This window comes from Eleutherodactylus coqui, chromosome 8 (genome assembly GCF_035609145.1).
Source record: "Eleutherodactylus coqui strain aEleCoq1 chromosome 8, aEleCoq1.hap1, whole genome shotgun sequence".
Classification (NCBI taxonomy): domain Eukaryota; kingdom Metazoa; phylum Chordata; class Amphibia; order Anura; family Eleutherodactylidae; genus Eleutherodactylus; species Eleutherodactylus coqui.
The window spans coordinates 144,451,986-144,474,617 of record NC_089844.1 but is presented as its reverse complement, the minus strand read 5'-3'; the positions used below and the strand labels follow the sequence as shown (position 1 = coordinate 144,474,617).

Below are 22,632 nucleotides of genomic sequence, written 5' to 3'. Positions count from 1 at the left end.
GTACAAGAATATAACTACTATAATACTGCCCCCTATGTACAAGAATATAACTACTATAATATTGCTCCTATGTACAGGAATATAACTACTGTAATACTGCCTCTATGTACAAGAATATAACTACTATAATACTGCCCCCTATGTACAAGAATATAACTACTATAATACTGCCCCCTATGTACAAGAATATAACTACTATAATATTGCTCCTATGTACAGGAATATAACTACTGTAATACTGCCCCCTATGTACAAGAATATAACTACTATAATACTGCCTCTATGTACAAGAATATAACTACTATAATACTGCCCCCTATGTAAAAGAATATAACTACTATAATGATGCCTCCTATGTACAAGAATATAGCTACTATAATACTGCCCCCTATGTACAAGAATATAACTCCTATAATACTGCCCCCTATGTACAAGAATATAACTCCTATAATACTGCCTCCTATGTACAAGAATATAACTACTATAATACTGCCTCCTATGTACAAGAATATAACTACTATAATACTGCCCCCTATGTACAAGAATATAACTACTATAATACTGCCCCCTATGTACAAGAATATAACTACTATAATACTGCCCCCTATGTGCAAGAATATAACTACTATAATACTGCTCCTATGTACAAGAATATAACTGCTATAATACTGCTCCTATGTACAAGAATATAACTACTATAATACTGCCCCCTATGTACAAGAATATAACTACTATAATACTGCCCCCTATGTACAAGAATATAACTACTATAATACTGTCCCCTATGTACAAGAATATAACTACTATAATACTGCCCCCTATGTACAAGAATATAACTACTATAATACTGTCCCCTATGTACAAGAATATAACTACTATAATACTGCTCCCATGTACAAGAATCTAACTACTATAATACTGCCCCCTATGTACAAGAATATAACTACTATAATACTGGCCCCCTATGTACAAGAATATAACTACTATAATACTGCCCACTATGTACAAGAATATAACTACTATAATACTGTCCCCTATGTACAAGAATATAACTACTATAATACTGCCCCCTATGTACAAGAATATAACTACTATAACACTGCCCCCTATGTACAAGAATATAACTACTATAATACTGTCCCCTATGTACAAGAATATAACTACTATAATACTGTCCCCTATGTACAAGAATATAACTACTATAATACTGCCCCCTATGTACAAGTATATAACTACTATAACACTGCCCCCTATGTACAAGAATATAACTACTATATTAGTTAAGCTCTATAACTATTAAGCGCTGCGGAATAAGTTGGCGCTATACAAATAAAGATTATTATTATTATTATTACTGCCCCCTATGTACAAGAGTATGTCACTTAGAGTAATGTAATGTATTTCCCGACTGAGATATATATCATACACACATACAGTACATATGTTACATGAGACCAGTAAATATACATCTAATAACTGTTGCATTAAACATTTCTTGCTACCTCCTGGTATATATATTTTATAGAACACATATTTGGGAAGCGTTCAGAGGGGTAGGGGGGGGGGGGGGGGGTCGTACTTACACCATTACCCAGCAGGGGGTACTTAGGGGGATAAAACCGACTTTCCCTTTAGCCACATATAATCCTTTCTAGATATCGAGATTTATCTTCTATCCCGTGTAGACCGCGGACGCTGCTCTGCTTTCTAGCATAAGCTGATTACCACAACCTTTTGCTAGATATTAATGAATTAGTGACATCTGCCGATCAAAGATATAAAGCCCAGCACCAATGAGGACAAAAGACTGCTATATACATACTGCTGCTACCCAGGAACAGTCACATGACCTATGTGATAACCGATTACACACCAGGACTATTGTGGGAAAGCCAACGCTCATTACTAGCCTGTAATAACCCCAGCAGAATACAGACTACCAGCGGACGTTACACAGCAAATGGATCATAAGAGCCTGAAAACTATATAGGGGATCCGCCATTCAGGACCCTCATCCATCAGCCAAAGCAACTACATGGACTTGTGCTTCACTCTGGAGGACCCATGGATCTCAATGATCATCATGTAATGCTTCATTTCACCTGTGGTGGCACTGCAGAGAAGCTGAACACCTACTGCCAGGTCTCCCCATAGATTAACCACTGAAAAGGGTTTGTCCAGGGTTAGAAGAACAAACACGGTTTTCTTCCTCCAAACACAGCGCCACCTTGTCCATAGGCTATGGGTGGTATTGCAGGTTCAGCTATCTTGAAGTGAAAAGGAGCCAAGCTGCAGTACCAGACAGCACACCGCTTACAGTCAGTGACTTTTGGGGTATATTTATGCAGGGCAGAAATACTGCGTCATATCTGCGGCCAATTTTGCATCCAAAACAGAGTCAGAATCAGTAGCCGATTCCAGAAGACACCGCCCTCACTTCCGAAGTTTACGGCTCTGTGTACTTCACCTGTTACCCAGCGGCCTCTAGCGAGTGCAGTGCTGTTAGTCAGGGGATGTGGATGTGACATCACCTGACCAGCAGTGCTGCGCTCAGTCCAGGCCACTGGGTGAAGGAGTGCGCCGACAGCCAAAAACGTCGGTGAGGGCGGTGTCTTCTGGAATCAGCTACTGATTTTGTCTGTTTCGGAGTTACCTAATTTGCCGCAGAATCTCCACAGCTGATAGTCAACAGCATTTCTGCCCCGTGTAAACTTACCTTTAGTATCGGTTGGGGCCATTTAACTAGTGTTGCAGATTGTGGCAATTGGGGGCAGATGTCAGCTGCTGACTCGACTCCCAGGCTAGCTCCATATAGCATCTGAGGCGCCCAATCACATATGTGTAAGTCAGTCATTAAAGTGTTAAAGTAGATGAGTATAATTGGACCACTGACCTGTTTTTTGTCAAACACACCCCTAACAAAAGGGGATTGTCCAGAGTAGAGAACCCCTTTAAAAAAGGGCAATCCAATACCAGAAATCGGTGCAGAGCCAAATTGTGTCACAGATAGCAGTTCTGTCATACACCGTTAAAATAATTAAAGGGATTCTCCCAATTCCATTTTCTCACATACATCAATGGGGAAAGAGCTGGAAGTGCTGAGCGTCACCAGCAGCCCCAGCGAAGGCTCTCCAGCTCAGTCCCAGATTCATAGAGTGCAGTAAGCAATGGCCGTGCATGAAGAGCTTCCACTTTCCCCAGTCCAAGAAAACCAACCAAGTGATAACCCCGATCACCTAAGAAGTAGCGGAAGGCCTCGGATGAGGAAGGGAACAAACAAGTGGCGCACTGTCCAAAACCAGCCGAACTGAAGCTTCATCTTTTTAGGGTCCGGCTCCATGGAAAAAGACTATAAATGGTGAAAAGAGCAAAAGGGGAAAGCCAGGTGAAGGTAAAGCAGAGCCCCCCAGAGAGAAAATCTAGAAGAGTGGGAAATGATCCATGACCTAGAACCAAAACCAACCTTAAAGTCCGCTTTATTTATACAAGTCTAAACAATACAAATATATAATATGTACAATTTAAAAAAAAAGGATACAAAAAGGCACAAGCGGTCAGATGTGACTATTGTACACCAATTTACACAACGTGCACGCACTCCAGGGAGCACAACCGGTATGAAGTGAGGTATGTGCCTCGCAGCTTGCATAGCTTCATTCATTTCTGGAAGTGCTCCATCCTTACACTCCAGTCACATCCAGAGCAGCATTCAGGATCGGTCGTCGACCAGAACCCCTTACAGTTTAGAGAAACGTTTACAATGCAGTAACTTCTTTTCAACTGGGCTCAGTTTTGCTTTCTTCTGGACCTAATAATGTAGTAAAAGACCTGGATGGCCAAGCCATTGGTGGCTTAGCTGCAGGATAGGGCGTTAATAGTACATCAGTCCAGGGCCTGTGAGCGCCGCCGGTCAGCTATACGCTGGGCAAACGCACTTGTGCAGTGAGCAGATTTCTGCAGGAAACAGACAGCTCCGTTCTCACTGCAGTAACCAGGGTTGGTATTGCAGGCATTTAAGTGAATGGGAACTTTGCTTGTAATACGAAGCCTGGCCAGTGCAGTGGGAACGGAGCTGTCAGTGCACAAGAACACCAAGCCAACAAACAGCTGATAAGCAGGGATCCTAGGCAGCAGACCCGCACCGATCTACTACTGATGGCCTATGCTAACGACAAGCCATTAATAGCTTACAAATAGATAACCCCTTTAATACACCCCAATACAGAAACTAAACCAGCAGTGAATGTGGGGTCAGAACGCAGCGCTCTGCATGTGACTAGAGCAGACTGGATGCAACCCTATGCATTAGCTGAGCACACGGGCAGGGCAGTGCTATAATAACAGAATGTGTGTATTATATAGACTTCCACTTCAGCAGATAGGAGGAGGGCGGCTGACAACAGCGAGATCTCTTAGGCTGCAGGACTGGCCGCTGTCTGCAGTGATAGACACTGTGATGTCTGCACAGATAGATGGAAATGGTCTCAATTGATCGTATTAAGACGCCCCGTGGGATTTCTGCAGCGTTTGTTCTTTTTGGAAGCAGACGAAGCACAAACCAAGACGCAGAAATATCCGCCTGTCATGTCCTCCGGGTGCCGACTCAGCAGTTCTGTAGATCAGACCATAAAGGAGGCCTCTGACTACAAGTCTTCCCTCCACAAAGCAGAAGGTGGATCCACAGCGACGATCCCATCAGTCACTGTAAACTCTATGTCCATGAACTTCACACCTGTAAGGGACATTTGAGACTTCACACCTGTAAGGGGGATTTGAGAAAACGAGTGCGGGGAAGGGGCTCCCAAAAAGTTGCTGGATATTCAAGTGCTAATAGGGTAATTGGGACTTGCTATAATTCTGTAGAAGCCCCTTCAGCCAGTGCCTGCAAAGAACGGAGACGTTATAACTTAAAATTGGACCATCTGCTACCTGGACAGGTCTTATTTAGTAAAGACTTGTATTCCCCATGAAATAAAAATGCTAGAACATCTCGTCTGCTCTTCCTCAGTTATTCCTCCTGGAAGAGCACAAATATAAGTGTTACTATTCAATTTGTGTCCGCGCTCACTGATTGGACAGTGTCAGACGGTCAGGCACGCCCCTTGACAAGGTAAAGGATCACAGTTGTCAATTTATTCATACATTTCCAGGAGGAACAACAGAGGAACACCACAATGTAGGACTTAGAAATTCCAGAATTGTTATTTTAGGAGGAAAGCAAATATTTACTAAAGACAGGAAATCTGACAGGTTCACATTAAAAGGAGTTTCCAAAGCCAACGGTAACCTGGGGTGCGTGTTCTTCAGGCCTCTGACAAAGGGACAGATCCACAATACTTGCCCGGAACACTGTAAAAACTGCAAACGCACAATCCTGAAAGAACCTGCTGGACGCGTGTGCCAGCTCCTACGTTTGCCAGAGACACACTTAAATAAATGAACGTTACGGAGACTTATCTGATTGGCGCTCTGATTAATTATGGATCTTAATCCCCGCTGTCCACTTACGGCCATATTTCTAACAAATTCCAGGCAGCCGCAGACAGCTAGCATCCATGATAAACCTCCAAGTGGTCACTACGTAGCTTTTCTTTTGCACTGAGAGCATTAAGAACAAAAAGGAGAGACGGCGCCGACCAATCGTAAATGTGCGAACAGCAGAAAGAAAACGAAGAAAAACAATTTCACTTTGAGAACTGCATTTCTTTGGTGTCAATATTCACAGTTCGCCTTCTATCCCCATAAGACGTTCTGTAAGTAGGTCAGCCTTGTGCGGTCAAGTTTCCGATATTTGCCATCAATTTTTGGTGTTCCACGGAATTGGCCAGGTAAATGTACGGGAGAACCTGTGGGGAGAAGCAAATCAGTGTAAAGGAGGAATATTGTAGTAGGAGGCAATATACAAGTCACCAACTAAAAGGAACAGTAAGCATATTAAACGGGTATGTAAACCTAGCTCAACCATTTTACAGAAATTACAGTCAAGTCACTGTATACATACATGAGTTATCCTGTACTGATCCTGAGTTACATCCTGTATTATACTCCAGAGCTGCACTCACCATTCTGCTGGTGGAGTCACTGTATACATACATGAGTTATCCTGTACTGATCCGGAGTTACATCCTGTATTATACTCCAGAGCTGCACTCACTATTCTGCTGGTGGAGTCACTGTGTACATACATTACTTATCCCGTACTGATCCTGAGTTACATTCTGTATTATATTCCAGAGCTGCACTCACTATTCTGCTGGTGGAGTCACTGTGTACATACATTACTTATCCTGTACTGATCCTGAGTTACATCCTGCATTATACTCCAGAGCTGCACTCACTATTCTGCTGGAGGAGTCATGGTGTACATACATTACTTATCCTGTACTGATCATATAATACAGTAGAGCAGACTGCTGTAATGGGATATGCAAGTCACCAGAGCAAGCTGTATGCAGACACTGAACAGGGCATGCCAGATCTCAGAATCCATACAAGATGTATATAATGTAATGTATTCACAAAATGATTAAACTTTTTTCTCAGGTTAATAGCAGCTCAGGGCTTCAAAACCCCTTTAGATATGCAGTCAGCCTCACAGCCACTAATGGCCTGGAAGGCGCACATGTGATCACACCAAGGGTGTACAAAAGTTGCAGTTCTATTCAAAAGGTAAGAATGGCGCAATTATGGCAGTCCTACAAGATCATTATTTATGGGACAGCCAATCATTGGACACGAGGAAGGGATTATCATTGCATAGACCATGCCTTTGAAGATTTGAGCTATAGGAAAAGCAGCATACTGCGCCCTCTGCTGGCTCCTGATATTTACTTACTTTCAAATTCAGACAGTTGCCAAGAATTGCCGACCAGGGAATACTGAAAGAACATAAAACCAAAAAAAACATTAAAGTTCTACAAGTAGACTAGACTCCGTTCTCATGCTAAAAGACTACAGGGTCCTACACTGTGCTATAAAGCCATGATCAGAACAGCGCTACATCCCCCTAGGGGCACTTTAGGTGTCCACCCCTTACCTCCCTTATGCACACGTACTACAGGTTAGGAATAGTACCCATTTCTAGTGTTAGGCGCCGTCTACCTGAACTCTTAATGGGTATATTTCCATTTACAATCTATAGCAACTTGTGAAAAACACACAAGTAGGCGTTCAACTGCACTACAGCTCCTCCACAGGGGAAATGAAGGATTACAGCGTCCATTCATAGCCATGAGTGGTGTAATGTAGGACAGGTCCTCCAGAGCGGGAGATGCTCCTAGTAGCTGCTCTTTCCTGGCTAACAGAAGAGTCCTGTAGGAGGTTCACCCCCCCTCCCCCCCCCATATGAATTTCCTGATAGGATATTAGAAAACAGGCCTTTAATAACCAGACATTTTTCATTCCCACCTTTAAAGAGCCGTAACTTCTTTTAAGCTTTCCATCATTATAGCAGTCGTGGGGGACTTGTTTTTTACGGAGAGAAATGTCGTTTCTATTAGTCCCATTTTGGGTACAAACAACTTTTTGATCACTTTTTAAATCAAATCTTTAGGCAGATGGGTTGCTGAAAAACGCAATTCTGGCACTATGTATTTTTTTCTTTCTTACAACGTTCATCATCTGGGGTAAATAATGCAGTATTTTAAATACTTTGGACTCATCCGGATGTGGTGATACCAGCTTTTTTTTCTTCTTTAAATGTAAAAAAAAAAAAAAAAAACAAAAAAAAAAAACAGGAAAAAGGTTTAACTTTAAGAAAATAAAACAAAACTTTAAGTTAACACCTTACCCATCTGTGACATACATGTTTGTCTCATAGTCACAGAAGTGCAGGGTGTGTAGAACGTGGGCTCAGGGGCAAAGTAAATGTATACCCAGCAGGTGCGGCTGTTTCTGACAGCCACCGTACAGCGCACCAGTGACAGCTAGTTCCGATTACAGCAGTTTAGCAGCTTACATCCACGATGTAATGCGATCACAGGATGCTGCTGGCTTCCATGGCAGTCCTTGGCCTAGTTAGATACCATGTATCTAACCCTATTAATATGGGAACATGGAAAAAACAATCTACTGTAATACTGAAGTATTGCAGCATATTGTAGAAGTGATGAAATGATTACAAGTACCCTAAGAGGACTAAAAACAAGAAAATATTTATAAATACAAAAACACACATATCACACACGTGTGCGTATGCATGAAGAAAAAAAACAAAAGGGAGGGAAAATCATGTGTACCCAATAATGGTAGTACTAGAAAAAAAAAAAATCAGATAAAGCTAACCTTGCAAAAATCAAACCCTTATACAGTCCCAGTGACAGAAAAATAACGTCATGTGGCTGGGAATAAGACTATTTTTTTTTAAAAGCAAATTTTTTATTTTATTAAGTAGTAAAACAAAAATTTAAACATAGTGGTATCTAGAGATGAGCGAGCACACTCGGTAAGGTCAGTTACTCAGGTAAGCCTCGCTCATCTCGAGTAACTAACTTCTCGTCTGAGCGTGCTCGGGGAGGGGGGGGGGCAGAGGGGAGAGTGAGAGATCTCTCCCCCCCCCTCCCCGAGCACGCTCGGACGAGAAGTTAGTTACTCGAGATGAGCGAGGCTTACTTGAGTAACTGACCTTACCGAGTGTGCTTGCTCATCTCTAGTGATATCACTCTGGTACCGACTCACAGAATGAAGTTAGCCTGTCATTTTTACCGCACCATGAACACTGCAAGATTAAAACCCTCGTAGTAATTAAGTTGGAAGGAATGGGGGGGGGAGAAAACAACACATTTTTTTCAATACATTATACGGTGCATTAAATACTACAATTCAAAAAGACAAGACGTCCTGCAAAAAACAAGCCCAAATATAGCTATATTGATGGAAAAATAAACTCTGGGATGAAAAAAACCCCGGGATCCCCCAAAATAGTCAGTAGTTAAGGGGTTAACTTGTCTTTATGGTATTTAGTCCCAATAGGAGCTGAAATGTGATCATTTATACAATATACTATAATACTACCTATACTGCAGTGTTAGGTTATTAAACCCTTCACTAGGCTCCGAACTGCCATGTAAACCCATTGGCATCCTAGATTACACTGCAGGTGAGCCCGCGGGGCAACATCCACCCCCACCCCCCCCTTCACTAACCGCTTAAGGCCGCCTGCAGACGGGCGGGTCGGATCCGGCTGCGAGGATTCTCGCCGCGGGACCGACCCGAGCGCCTGCAGAGAGCAGCGCGTACTCACCCGCGGCTCCGGTTGTTTGATCTGCCGGCTTGCCGGCGCATGCGCAGACCAGAGCCGGCGGCCCGGCAGTGATGTTTGTGTGTGGGGCTCTGCGAGAGATAGAACACGCTGCGGTTTGTTTGCCACGTGAGATTTCGTGCGGACAAACCGCGGCCGTCTGTCTAGGATTGCGTTTGCTAACGCAATCCTATGGCAGCTTCCAAGGGCAGAAATTCCGCGTTATATCCCGCCGCGGAATTTCCGCCCGTCTGCAGGCGGCCTAAATCCTGCGGTATTTAAGTACACGGCCTGGTTCTGGGATGGCTCTCGCCGCGGCATTGTGCACTTATGTCATCTGTTTTGAACAGCCAGCACTCTGGGGGTACGAAATAGGTTCAGTCTCCGAGCCCACGCCATACCCCAGCTCCACCTGCATGATGTACATTTATGCTGTGTGGTCACTAACAGGTTAAAGCAGCAGTTTAGGCTGAAAGAGTAGCAGTGATGGAAATACCAGCTGTATTACTGGATGTAATGGTGGAGACTTTACATGTGAAGCCCACCACATCCCAGAGCTCAGGCACGTGCATCGTACTGTTAGGTAAACACAACTGGCTCTTGCACATCAAGTCCTCCATCTGACCTGCTTCATACTTACTTCGCCTTGTTTCTTAAGACAATATCAATAAGACAAAAGCCGATGGAGCGTACATTTTCATTTGGATGCAAAAGAAACAAAGGTGTGAGGTTCGACAAGTAGCCGGATCCCCGTCTTATAAACCTAAGGAATATCGGAGAGGGAAGTATGTCAGTCGTGTGACAGATTCATTATGGCTTTCTGAAGTACAATTGTAGACGTCACATGAGGGATTATATACACAGTGCGAAAAAGAAATGTTGGGAACGCTTCCTGCAAGTACTATAACCCCGAGTAATGTACAGTTCTGGGATAGCTGTATATTTAATTTTGTATCAGTTTCACCTGCTTTGTGCAAATGAGCGGGCCGGCAGGAGTACCGGAGGCAATTCCTTTCTCCTCCTTCCTGACGAATTCCTCTAGTTTTGCTGGTGTCCTTGTCACTTCTGGTACATATGGGGTACCTGCAGCCTATCAGGTTGTAGCGGTAGCCCTGCCACCCCCAGGATGCCACATACATCCGTGTCTTCACAAGGTTTTCTGTGTCTCTCAGCACGGTCTTGAGAGCATGGAGCAGATCCCAGGACACGGGTCATTATATGAGAGCTGGACAGAAGGGCATCAACCCAACATCAGGACCGGAGGAACAGGAGGAGCGCTGCCAGAGCCCTACACAATGACCACCAAAGTGTCATACAGACTCCATGAGGGTCCGACGTCCCGTAGTGGGACCTGTGCTCACAGCTTAGTACTATGCAGTTTGATCGGCATACGTCAAAGAGCAGCAGAATTGACAGGTTGACACTGAGCACATGACAGACATGAAAGTCTGGACACACCATGTGAACATCCAGCATGACTGGTTTGGCGGTGGGTCTTTTGGTAGGGAGGCATATACCGTAGTTGGAGGGTCACTGAAACCCCTACGTGATGGCCAACAATACCCTGTTAGGTGCTGGGATGAAATCCTCATTCATTGTCAGACCTTACACTGCTGCTGCGGCCCTGGGGTTCCTCCTGGTGCAGGACAAAGCCCGGACTCATGCGACCAGACTGTAGGAAGTTCCTGCATGACGAAGGCAGTGATACAATTGACTGGCCCCCAGAACTGAATCCAATTAAGAACCTCTGGGACATTCTGTATCAGTGCATCCGTCACCACCAAGTAGTGCCACAGTGTCCAGCAGCTCACTGATGCCGTGATCCAGGTCTAGAAGACGACCCGGCAGGGTACACCATCTCATCAGGAGCGTGCCCAGACGATGTCCAGAGTGCCTACAGGCACGTGGGGGCCATAAACACTGAGTCACACTATTCGTTGTCGTGATGAAATTCATGGAAGTGGATTTTCTGGGCATTTTGGACTTCAGCCCTCCATTGGTTGAGGATTTAGTTTTTAAAGAATTACACAATTTATAAATCAGTAAAGATTTTCAACTTCCACCTATTCATCGAAATCTGATGTGCGATATTAATGTTCCCATTATTTTTGAGAATCATATAATATTGTCTATACACACATTCATATAATACATATATACACACACACACAAAGGGTCTTCAATGACTTGAGACTTACAATTCTACCATCCGTTGTTCATTCTCGTACAGCTCCTTCTTAACATTGGACACAAACTTACACAGCAGGTCCGGCAGAGGACTGACCCCCTCAAGGAGGAGCGACAGGGCCCAGTGGTTAAGCTGTTGCAGGAAATAAACTTAGTTACACAGAATTACAACTCCAAATACTACTACTACTACTCTTAGTCATTGGTTTAACCCCTCAGGTGTACCTCTAGTGATTCCTAATATTCAATGACACTAAAAGAAGTCGCTTTACATAAGAGCACTGCTCTCCACTCCCATAATATGAAGTGGACATCCCCCTCCTTCACATCACAGACACACATCAAACAGAAGGCCGGCTGGCCGCACAATAGACCTTAAAAGGGGTTATCCATACAGCGCCCGCCGGGATACACCAGGGTCAGAGCGAAGGTGCTGCTCCCACCCCTATGTAGTAGCCGGTGCAGCATTCATTGAAATCAATAGGACGTCAAACTGCAATTACAAGCGCAGCTCTCATTGAGTTCAATGACAGCTGCACCTGCAATTACAAGCACCGACCACTACAAAGGGGTCGATGCAGTGCTTCCAACAGACACCCAGTGCATCGTGGCATGCGCTGCCTGGACAACCCCTTTAAAGGAATTTTACTCACCTCGCCAGCAGCTCCGGTATGGTGGCGCTGTGCAGAGTCTATGATTGCAGACCTCTGAAATCTGCGTTGTGGTGAGAGGTCACAGTCACAGACTTCGTATTGGCCACTGCCACCGTTGTGCCAGAGCTGTAGGTGGCACAGTGTAAAGCCTGTAAGGATGCTGCCCAGACAGAGGCCAATAGGGAGATTGCCATTCGCCTCTGGTCAGGCAGCATCCTTGGGACTCCTATAGGGGGGCACTTGCTACTATGGCCACTATAGGGGTAACCATTAGGGCGTATTTGTGCAACCAAACATTGCATAGGCCCGCTTTTTTATGTGCCCAAATATACTACATATTTACACATGCAAAAAAAAACAAAAACGCAGATAGGCTAAATAAAATACACATTTCCTGCATATTTGTGCCCACCCATTTACCTCACTGACTTACTGCAGAGTGTAATACACACCAAAATAGGTCAGGCCATGTGCGTTTTCACTCAATTCTACATCACATGAAAAAAATACACTCATGTGAATGAAGCTATTGGAATAAATGGGTCCTCATCACTGCGTATTATGGGCGCAAAAATTACATGCGCAACGTGCTGCGCAAATATGCTCATGTGAACAAGCCCTTACTACACAATTACAAGCATCCCTTTGAAGGGAACTATAAGGCTGATGTGGCCCTCTGTGACAATGAGTTTGACACCCCTGGTCCAAGACATGCTCTGTTTCCTTGATTTCTTCATCAAGGCCTCAGTCTGTGCCAGGAGCTTAGTAACAGAAGCCTCAGTATCTATTCGGCCTGGTTTCAGGGGTGTCTAGTAGACGTCACTATCGAGGGGTTGTACAGTCAGCTATTGAACTACACTGACTGGTCACTTTATTAGAGATTCCGGAGTGCTGCATAAAATCACATGACAGTTTTCCGTGGATCGGTTTCAGTGTGAATCCACATTAGGTGGGAAAATCCAGCGATCTGAGTGACTTCCAATGAGGTCCGGTCATCAATGCTAGATTAGCCAAGCTAATGTCACTGCCAACCGTGTGGGGTTTTCATGTAACAGTGTGGAGAGTATATAGAGAATGGCGTGATCAAGGAAAAACATCCAGCGAGAGGAGATCCTTTGGACGTAACAGCTGAATGCCAAAAGGGGGCAAAGGTGTCAGGAATTGTTCTTACAAACAGGCGCAGAACAGACAAGTGCAGCAGAATACAAGACTGGTGCTCCAGCTAATGTCTCAGGATGCACTCACATATAGCGGATTTGGTGCAGATATTCCGTAGCAGAAAATCCCACGTCAAAATATTCGCTATTGGTACGGATCATCAGCAGATTTCATCCCTTCAAGCGAAAAGTGTGAGATCAGCAGTGGATTTGCATCAAAATCCAAACCACATAATGGGGATCCACACCAAAATCTGCAGCGGTGTGCATCTGCACTAAAGTCTGCCACATGTGAAAACACAATTCGCCGATCCTTAGAACGTAAGTCCAAAAATTGGATCCCTGAGCAATGAAAGTCTATCGCCTGGTCAGATGAATCCAGCATGTCAGCACCTCTGTCTAATTTAGAGCAACTACAAGAAGCTTCCTGTCCGCAGGGGCCAATAGTCCTCCAGAATGATTTAATAATTTAGTGGAATCTGCACCACGAGGAATTGCTGCAGTTCTGAAGACTGAGTAAGGGCCAACACGCTATTAGATGGGGTCTCTAATGAAGTAGCCATTCGGTGTACACTACAGAGCAGTTTCTTGTAATGCCATAAACCTAAAATGTATTTATAAGTGGACGTTACTCTTTAATTCTGGTTTGGGGCAATAGAGAATTCACCAGTAACCACATTTGGATGTCAATACAAGAAGTCATTTGTAAAGTAGCAGGTAAGTGTCGAATTTAGGGGATACTTTGACTACTAGTGCTATTGAAGTTGACACTGAACGAAACCTTACCCCAAATGCTACAAGCAGCTCCAACATGCCTTTTAGAGGTACATTTGTGGTCATCATGTAACGGATGACAGCCTGGACGACAAGAATCAGCTCCGCACTGCTACTATACATCTGCAATGACATAATAATGAAGATTATTATCAGGTATGAACAATACACCTGAGGGGGATTCATCCACATTCAGATTTTATATGGGGCATGAATGTCGTCACTCCTATGGAGAAAGCCTTTAAAAATGTTATGCATAGCTGACTTAAATGGACACTAACTTTTCATACAACTTATTCTCATCTAACAACCTCAGTGTGTGCCATCAACCTTGCAATATACTTGTAGTCATTGGGTTATTTGCGGCAATAATCCGGCTGCGGGTTAGACTTAAGTATGGAAAGCGCAGCCAGACGTCCATGAGTGGAGAACCATAGCGATTCTCCGCTGGCGGGATTCAAATCGCGGCATACTGCGATTTTCTGCAGTGAGCCTATCTAGCAGATGAGCCTGTCATTTCTCCCCCATGCTCCCCTCGCAACGGAATATCGCTTGCGATATTCTGCCTCGCCCGTGGACAGGCAGCTTAACAGGGACATGTGTACACTGCTAGTTACAAGTTGCCACAGAGGGGTGGGCATTCAAATGCTTCCTTGCAGCTGATTGGAGCAGGACTATGCAAGGCAGCATGGGAAGTGTATTAAATAAAGTCCTGTCAGTACAGTACTGGCAGCATGGCTGGCATAGGACACCCCCCATTCTGTAAGTGGATTGCAAACAGCAGGGTAGCAGAAAAATAAACATTTCAAGCTGAACTGATAGAACCCAAACTGGATGCAAATAGCAGCAAAGACGTCGTGACTGAAGACCTGGGGCGCCTCAGAGGTACGCTTCAGGGCCTGGACTTCAGGGGGTTGAGTACCAGACTAATTTTTGGCTTGGCATTACATCATACTGCAGGAACCATCAAAGCAATGGATAACAAGTCGTTGTTTCCTCTGGGGACTAACGAAAAAATAAGATCAATAAAGTTGGAATCGCTGCGTCAGTAAAAAAGTCCGATCTATCAAAGATCTATAACGTATTATTTACCCCACACAATGAACATCACAAAAAAAAAAAAGAACGTTTTGTCTCCAAGAAAAAGCGATTAAAAAGTTGTATATGTTCCAAAATGGTAGCAACAAAAACTACAAAATGTCCCACAAAAAATGAGCCCCGTACAACTATGTTGATGGAAAAAGAAATAAAGCTATTGCGCAAGAGATGGCGGCAGATGTAGTTTAAAAAAATACAAGTAGTACAGCGAGAAAAAAAAAACAAAAACCACAAAACAAAAACAAAAAAAACTATAGACGTTTGGCATCATAGTAATCATACTGACCCATCAGGTCATGTTTGTTGCAGTATGTTCGCCGTAGATACAAGACGCAATGAAAGATGGTGGAATTTCATTTTTTTTTTACCCATTTCTCTCCAATAAGAATTTTTAAAGAGTTTTTCAGTGCATTAAATAGCACCATTGAAAACTACAATTCATCCCGCAAAAAACAAGCCCTCATACAGCTGTGTTGATGGATAAATAAAAAAGTTGTGATTTTTTTAAAGGGGGATGGGAAAAAACGAAAATGGAAAAAGGAAAAAAGCCTGGTCACTAAAGGGGTTAAAAGGATCATGAAAGATGCAGTAGTTAGACCCCAAGATATAGTCAATACAGCTTAAAGGGGTTGTCCCGCGAAAGCAAGTGGGGTTATACACTTCTGTATGGCCATATTAATGCACTTTGTAATATACATCGTGCATTAATTATGAGCCATACAGAAGTTATTCACTTACCTGCTCCGTTGCTGGCTTCCCCGTCTCCATGGTGCCGTCTAATTTCAGCGTCTAATCTCCCGATTAGACGCGCTTGTGCAGTCCGGTCTTCTCCCTTCTGAATGGGGCCGCTCGTGCTGGAGTGCTGCTCCTCGTAGCTCCGCCCCGTCACGTGTGCCGATTCCAGCCAATCAGGAGGCTGGAATCGGCAATGGAATGCACAGAGCCCACGGTGCACCATGGGAGAAGACCTGCGGTCCACCGTGGGTGAAGATCCCGGCGGCCATCTTCGCAAGGTAAGTAAGAAGTCACCGGAGCGCTGGGATTCGGGTAAGTACTATCCGGTTTTTTTTTTTTAAACCCCTGCATCTCGCGCCGAACGGGGGGGCTATTGAAAGAAAAAAAAAACCCGTTTCGGCGCGGGACAACCCCTTTAAAGCGGTTTTCCCACTATTATACGTTAGCCCCTCTTACCTATAGGATAGGGGATAATTAGCGAAGTGCTTACCGCACACAGGGATCACAAGCAAGAGGGTCTAGCACATCCCAAAATTATGCGAGTGGCTGCGTAACATTTGTGTTGCTGACCCATTCATTTCAATGGGACTGCCAGAAATAGACCTGCATTGCTTGGACAACCCTTTTAAAATGGTCTTTGGTGGAGAAAACCCTTTTTAAGGGGAATTGGTCACGGAGTTCATGATGGCTGAACCACGGGCAGCATGAACCTGGGACAAATAAGCACCGTGTGTTTTTTTCCTGAACTGCAGTAGTGTTTAAGCCCAAACCGGCACATTTAAAAGTTTACAAATTGGGGCTTTGAAGTCAGTTGTGCCGCCTCTCCCCACCAGCAACACCAAGAATGACAGCTCCTCTCCCTGCTGGTGTATAGAGAGGACTGTCAGTCCTGCCACGCGTGCAGAGAGCCCAGCACCACCACTCAAAGCTCCCTTCCAGCTCAGCTTTAAGTCAAACTTCTAAGTATTTTGGGGGGGGGGGGGGGTTTCTGAGTTGGGAGGGGGGAGCATCAAACCTTAACGTTCCTGAAAGACATTAGCATTTCAGGGAAAAAAAAAAAAAAAACACGCATGGGCTGAATGGGCATCTGTGCCGGGTACATACTGCCCATAGTTTGGGCAGCATGAACCTGGCAACAGGGTCACTTTATGGAACTGGCTGAAATATATGTATATAGTGGAGCTCTCCAGAGTGACAGGCAATAAGGTGAGGGGGCAGGGATGGTCTTTTTAGTGAACAGAACCGTGGGGTTGAAAATGGTCAGAACATACGTTATGAAAAGGCTCTGGTAGATGAACGTTGACCTGCCTCTGAAGGTCGTCCAGGACTGCGCAAGACATGCCCATCACCGTCTAGAGGAGAGAAAAATCCTTACAGTCAGAACCACAAAGAAAACTATAATAACTCATAGCTGCCTAAACATTCTAACCAATCACTGTCCAGGACTTCAGAGTCAGGGCCGCTGAAATCATTTAGCTTTCTTACTATAGTAAATGCAACTCAGCAGTTCGGCTTAAAGGGGTTGTCCGGTTAATTATGACACTTCTGCCCATTCTCATTCGCTCCCTAAGACACAGTGATGATTAAGATACTTGACGTTGAAATTGAGTAGTTTTTGCTGTCCGACGCGTGGTCACATGATCCCGTTTGCCCGTATCCTCCTCCTGGTGACACGCCATTTGCTTTAGAGTATTTATTTGGCGTTATGCCCAGCCATTACTCAGAACGGTGCATTTTCTATAGCATCACTGTAGGAGGTCGGGATGTTCTGCTGGCCAGTTCTCTAGCACTAGACTGACAAGTGCATGCACTGGCGCCAGAATCTTGCAGACTGAGGAGAGAGTCACTGCGCATGTCAGCCCAGTGCTAGTGGCTATGGGGATTGTAGGCGATTGAAGAAGCATGTATCATTACCGGAAGCCACAAAAAAGTGCACAAACTCGGCGATTACTGGGTGGAGAAAGATACTGTCATAGCATCAAGCAGTCCGTCATAGTAATGAGGCATAATAGTACTGAACAGTGGGAATTGGATTTTGAAAATATAACCAGACAACCCTTTTAATGTGAACCCGTCACCAGTGATATAGTATTAGGAAATGTACCAGTGTTTCTGGTGGCGCCATGCACCACACAGCTGTGCTACATGCATGTCACACACACAGCACTGCTACATACATTGTTCATCCCATACAACAGGGATCAGAAGCAGCACAGCACTGGAGATGAAGGACCTGTGATGATGTCACCGTCATGCTCTGCCCCTGATCAATGACCGTGATGTCATCACAGGTCCAGCATCCTTGTGCAGATTATCGCCGGATTACAAAACCCCTGCAGTCTTAGTCACTATGGAATACTAACAAACACCTAGCCGGACAGCAGCCGTATGCATACAGGACCTGCGGCGTCACAGTCATATGATTAGGGGCAGAGCATGTAACTCCCTTACTGGGGATGAAGGATCTTTCATGATGTCATCATCACGTGATCATGGGCAAATCATGCAAGTCACTCACAAACCCACTCAGGGACGGACAGGTTGCAGTTAGTAGTTTGACTAGCTTATATGGTTTCTATGGACAGGTCATTACACAGGGATGTTTCACTGACTGCTCAAAACACTACTACTCTAAATCACCAGCGACATGATCATTGTATCATACACAGATCGAATATTGCAGCAGTGTAGTTTTGCTGCCTTACACTATGAATTACCTGCTTCAGCATTATATCCGGGTCACACACATACTGCGGCATGAGCCTCCCTTCTTTTGACACAATTTGACTAGTGCACCAGACTCTGACCAGAGCGCTCCAGCATTTAGACTAAGCGGAAAGAAAATATATAAAAATTAAACAAAACCGACCTGTTTCACTGCTATAGTTAAGGCCCCATTTACATGTGTATCCTGCCTCTGATGAGATATCTGCCCGTCCTCCCAGCTAAAATGACAAAAATACTATGACTGTCAGAATAGCGCCAGGTGGAGCCCACTGACTATGAAGGACTCCATAGGGCTTCCAGCATGCAAATTGAAAATTTCCTGGCCGAAATAGTGCAGCATGCCGCACCATGTCATCCAGATGTTCATGTCAGATGAACCAAGCCTTCAACGCAGATGTAAACACATCCCAACTCCTTCACACAGCATGTATTTTGGGTCCTCATGACCAGGCCATTTTCTACGTTTGCGGAGATACATTTTCTCTGTTATTAAAATAATTTTTGCTTCTTTTTCATTACATAATTTTCTCTTAGTTTTCAGCATTTTGTATCCTTTATAACCACTTTGTGTGCGACAAGCAGTAAAAGAAATGAATTATTCACATTTAAGCAAATTATATTCTTTTTTAAAATCATACAGAAGAACCCTAAAAGGATTATTCCCAAAATCAACTTTTATAACCCACACATGGGACGGGTACTAAAATTCTGATCACTGCTGGGACCCCCACCAATTCTGAGAATGGGGGTCCCATGTCCATCTCTCCTCACTGCACTCCACCGCAAAAAGGAAGTTGAATAGAGCAGCGGTCGAGCATGCATAGGGTCGCTTCAAACACCTTCAATGGGACTACCAGAGATAGCTGAACACTTGCACTTGGCCATCTCCAGAATTCTCAGTGAAGGTAGAGTGGCATGACACATGCCCGGCCACTGCTTCATTTTTTTCTCTTCCTCACCACAGGGGGTGCAGCGATCCCACAGGGATCCCCACTGATCAGATTTATCACTTATCCTGTATGTAGGTGATAAAAATTGATTCGTAAAAAACAAAAAACGTAGATGGTTATTAACCCTTTCCAATCCATTTATTTATTCTCATCCATTCTCCCCAGCTCCAAATAAATTGGAGCTGGGTAGAATGGATGAGGAAAAATACATTTTCCCTGCACCCTCCTGAACTGACAGAGTTCAGGAGGGTGCAGGTGCTCACTACACCGTGGAGGGACCTGCTTACATGTCCGGCATCTTCCGCATTCCCCCTTCTGCCTCCCGGTTTGGCGATCATGTGACCACTGGGGTCAGGTGGCACCCAGCGGTCACATGATCGCCAGGCTGGGAGGCAGAAGGGAGAATACAGAAGACACCGGACAGGTAAGCAGGTCCCCCCCACGGTGCAGGCTCCCGGCTCGGTGTTCATGTACTGCTCAGTGTGCATGCTGCTCACATTATGATGGAGAAGAGACAGGGGGCAGGCTGTACAGTATTACAGGAGCCTTGGCGATAGAGCTTGCGCTCCATTTCTTCTTTCATGGTGCAAGCAGCGTACAGCATGAACACTGGGCAGTCTGTACTGTATCATCAATAACTGACGTTGGACTTACCTCTCAGCTATCAGCTGTGCAGTTGGATATAATCTATTGCTTGCAGTTATCACCCATTTCAGGGTATGAAGAGTGACAGATAAATCCCAGCCCCCAGGTGATCACTGCATTAGATTATACCGTATCTCCAATACTACAAAACCTCCAGAGACATTTACATTGAAGGACGCAGATATTACTTAATCCTCTTGGGTAACTAATTATTGCCACCATATAAGATGTCTATTCTCTGGCTGATGGGTCATGAATAATCACTCACTCACCTCATTATACAGGTGGGGATTGCAGAACAGTATTCTAAGTGCAGTCCGTATCAAAATCCCCTTCTTCAATAGCGCACCTGACAAATGCATAGGTCAAAGAAACATTGGTTTAGTTAAGAAGGCAGAAGGTAATGCTGCAAATACAATCAGCATCATTTACGAAAACGGACTTCGCCTGGCGTCGCGGATTTTAGATAGACCATATAGAATTCGGTTTTCGCTGAGTTTCTTGCTATCTCGTGGAATTTTGCGGTACATACAGGAAATACAGTGCTTGCCAATCACAGCGCTCGCTTTGCTAGAGGCGGGGTATTCAAAGCCCCGTCGCCAGCAGAAGGCATCTGTGAGACGAGGAGGACGCGTCGCTGCCGCCGGACACCATTGGGAGGTAAGTAAAAGCCCCCCCCCCCCCCCGAAAATAAGACATTGTGCCCTATTTTCGAGGAAACACGGTATAACGCCACTACTTTGTGGATTTTCACGTATCGCGCGGGTCTCCGGAACGTGAACCCCGCAATAAATGAGGGATCACTGTACAGCTAGACTGTGGCATACATCAGGGGCTTCCTTGAAGGCACAAGTTGGAGCTCCTTTGAAGTGAACACAGCAATTAGGCTGGTTTTACATAGCAGAGATTCTCTCGTGAGATTTGTGAGTTGCAAGACAAACAAATCTCTAACAAATACGAATCCCTTTCTTTTGAATGGGGTCATACACTATCAATGCAGGGGGAAAAAAAATAAAATAAATCGCGGGACGTCCCATCTTTGGGCGAGCCCTTCCATCGCCCATTGTTTTCAATAGGGCCGGCAGCAGCATCAATCTCCCAATTCGAAACAGGCGATGCGATAATCGCTACTTCCCTGAAGTGATGCAAAAACACCTCATATCTGCCGCAAAAATCCCATGTTGGCGAGCCCGATATCAGGCTGTGATTCACGGCTCGATATCGCACTCGCCTATGTGAAATTAGCCTCAGACAGCTTTGATGAATGAAGCTTAAGGTGCTGAACGTTCTAGGCTTTTCTTTTGTTGGGAGTTCTATACAAGTTGTAAATGTGAAACGCTCATTTAGTTTAGGTGCTGGTTAATAAAATGCCTGCAGGAAATTAAAGATTGATATCGTGTACATTATTAGGGGTTATCCCATGGAAAGAACATAAAATATCTGTTCGGTAGGGAATGGCGGTCCGGACTGCTGTACTCTATGTCCGGCAGTGCCATAGGGATAAGTAGTGTGAACATGTGACCACTGCTCTACTCATTCAGGGGCTCTTCTCGTGATGGGTTGGGGTGTCCGCGGTCAGACCCCACCAGACATTTATCAGCTATCCTGTTGATAATATCAATAAGGATCAGAGAGCACAACTCTAAAGCCATGGTGTGTGGGTGCACGTTCTTGGAAAACTGCTTGGATGTGAACTCGAAAAGAATGGAACACAGCGTTTTCATAAGAGTTACTTCATCCATAAAACTCAGTCCAGGGAGCCCCTTTACATGCACACCCAATCCCCCGGCAAAGTCTGTGCATTTGCAACCAACTAGACTCTTCAGAAGGCTGTGCATGCACACTCCCATTCATCTCTGTGGGAATGCGCATACAGCGCCTTTTGAAAAGAAGCCAAGCTGCTGACGCGCACCGATTTTGCCGTGGGGCAGAGCAGGACCCTAACATAGCTTACGGTGCTAATACTTTATGATCGATTTCCTTTAAGGGTCTGTACAATCACGGCACAGCCAGTAGGGGGAGCAGCATTACATGCAGATAAATACTCCAATCTACAGTATGTACTAGTGACATCTCCATGGAAAAAAACAAAATCATTAGGTCAGAGGGCAATGTCAATCTAATATGCATGGTCAATACAGGCCGGGAATTTGAGTGTCCCCTCCAGGATAAGTGCCAGTAACAGTTGATGCACACTCACCAGCTTGAGGTACCCACACATCTGACCATTCAAGCTTGTCGTTTAGTGGGGGGCAACATCTTGTGTGCAGCATAATCATGTGGATTTCGAAGAGCTCGGAAGTAAAGGACTTGGATATGCCGCCATGCATCCCCTTTGTGTACAGGAGAGTATTGGCGGCTGATGAGAAGTCTCCGTATTTACAGATATATAAACACAATTTCTGCTTCAGCAATTGCAGGCTGCAAAATACAAGGCAGAAGTTTATAAAAGAACCAAATACAAACAC

The 22,632-nt window shown here is 44.7% G+C and overlaps 1 protein-coding gene across 1 annotated transcript in view; it reads right to left on the bottom strand.

The window, feature by feature from the left end:
• Positions 1 to 3,459: 3,459 nt before the first annotated feature.
• The window catches only part of LOC136576952 (uncharacterized), a 34,235-nt gene continuing 15,062 nt past the window's right edge, over positions 3,460 to 22,632 (bottom strand). Inside the window, exons 12-20 of the mRNA XM_066576614.1 lie at positions 22,365 to 22,585; positions 20,437 to 20,513; positions 18,560 to 18,670; positions 17,114 to 17,194; positions 14,022 to 14,132; positions 11,437 to 11,558; positions 9,879 to 10,001; positions 6,836 to 6,878; positions 3,460 to 5,846 (exon numbers count right to left, since the gene is read on the bottom strand). Of these exons, the coding sequence (XP_066432711.1) occupies positions 5,763 to 5,846; positions 6,836 to 6,878; positions 9,879 to 10,001; positions 11,437 to 11,558; positions 14,022 to 14,132; positions 17,114 to 17,194; positions 18,560 to 18,670; positions 20,437 to 20,513; positions 22,365 to 22,585 (973 nt within the window). The 3' untranslated portion in view covers positions 3,460 to 5,762. The remainder of the gene's footprint in view (positions 5,847 to 6,835; positions 6,879 to 9,878; positions 10,002 to 11,436; positions 11,559 to 14,021; positions 14,133 to 17,113; positions 17,195 to 18,559; positions 18,671 to 20,436; positions 20,514 to 22,364; positions 22,586 to 22,632) is intronic.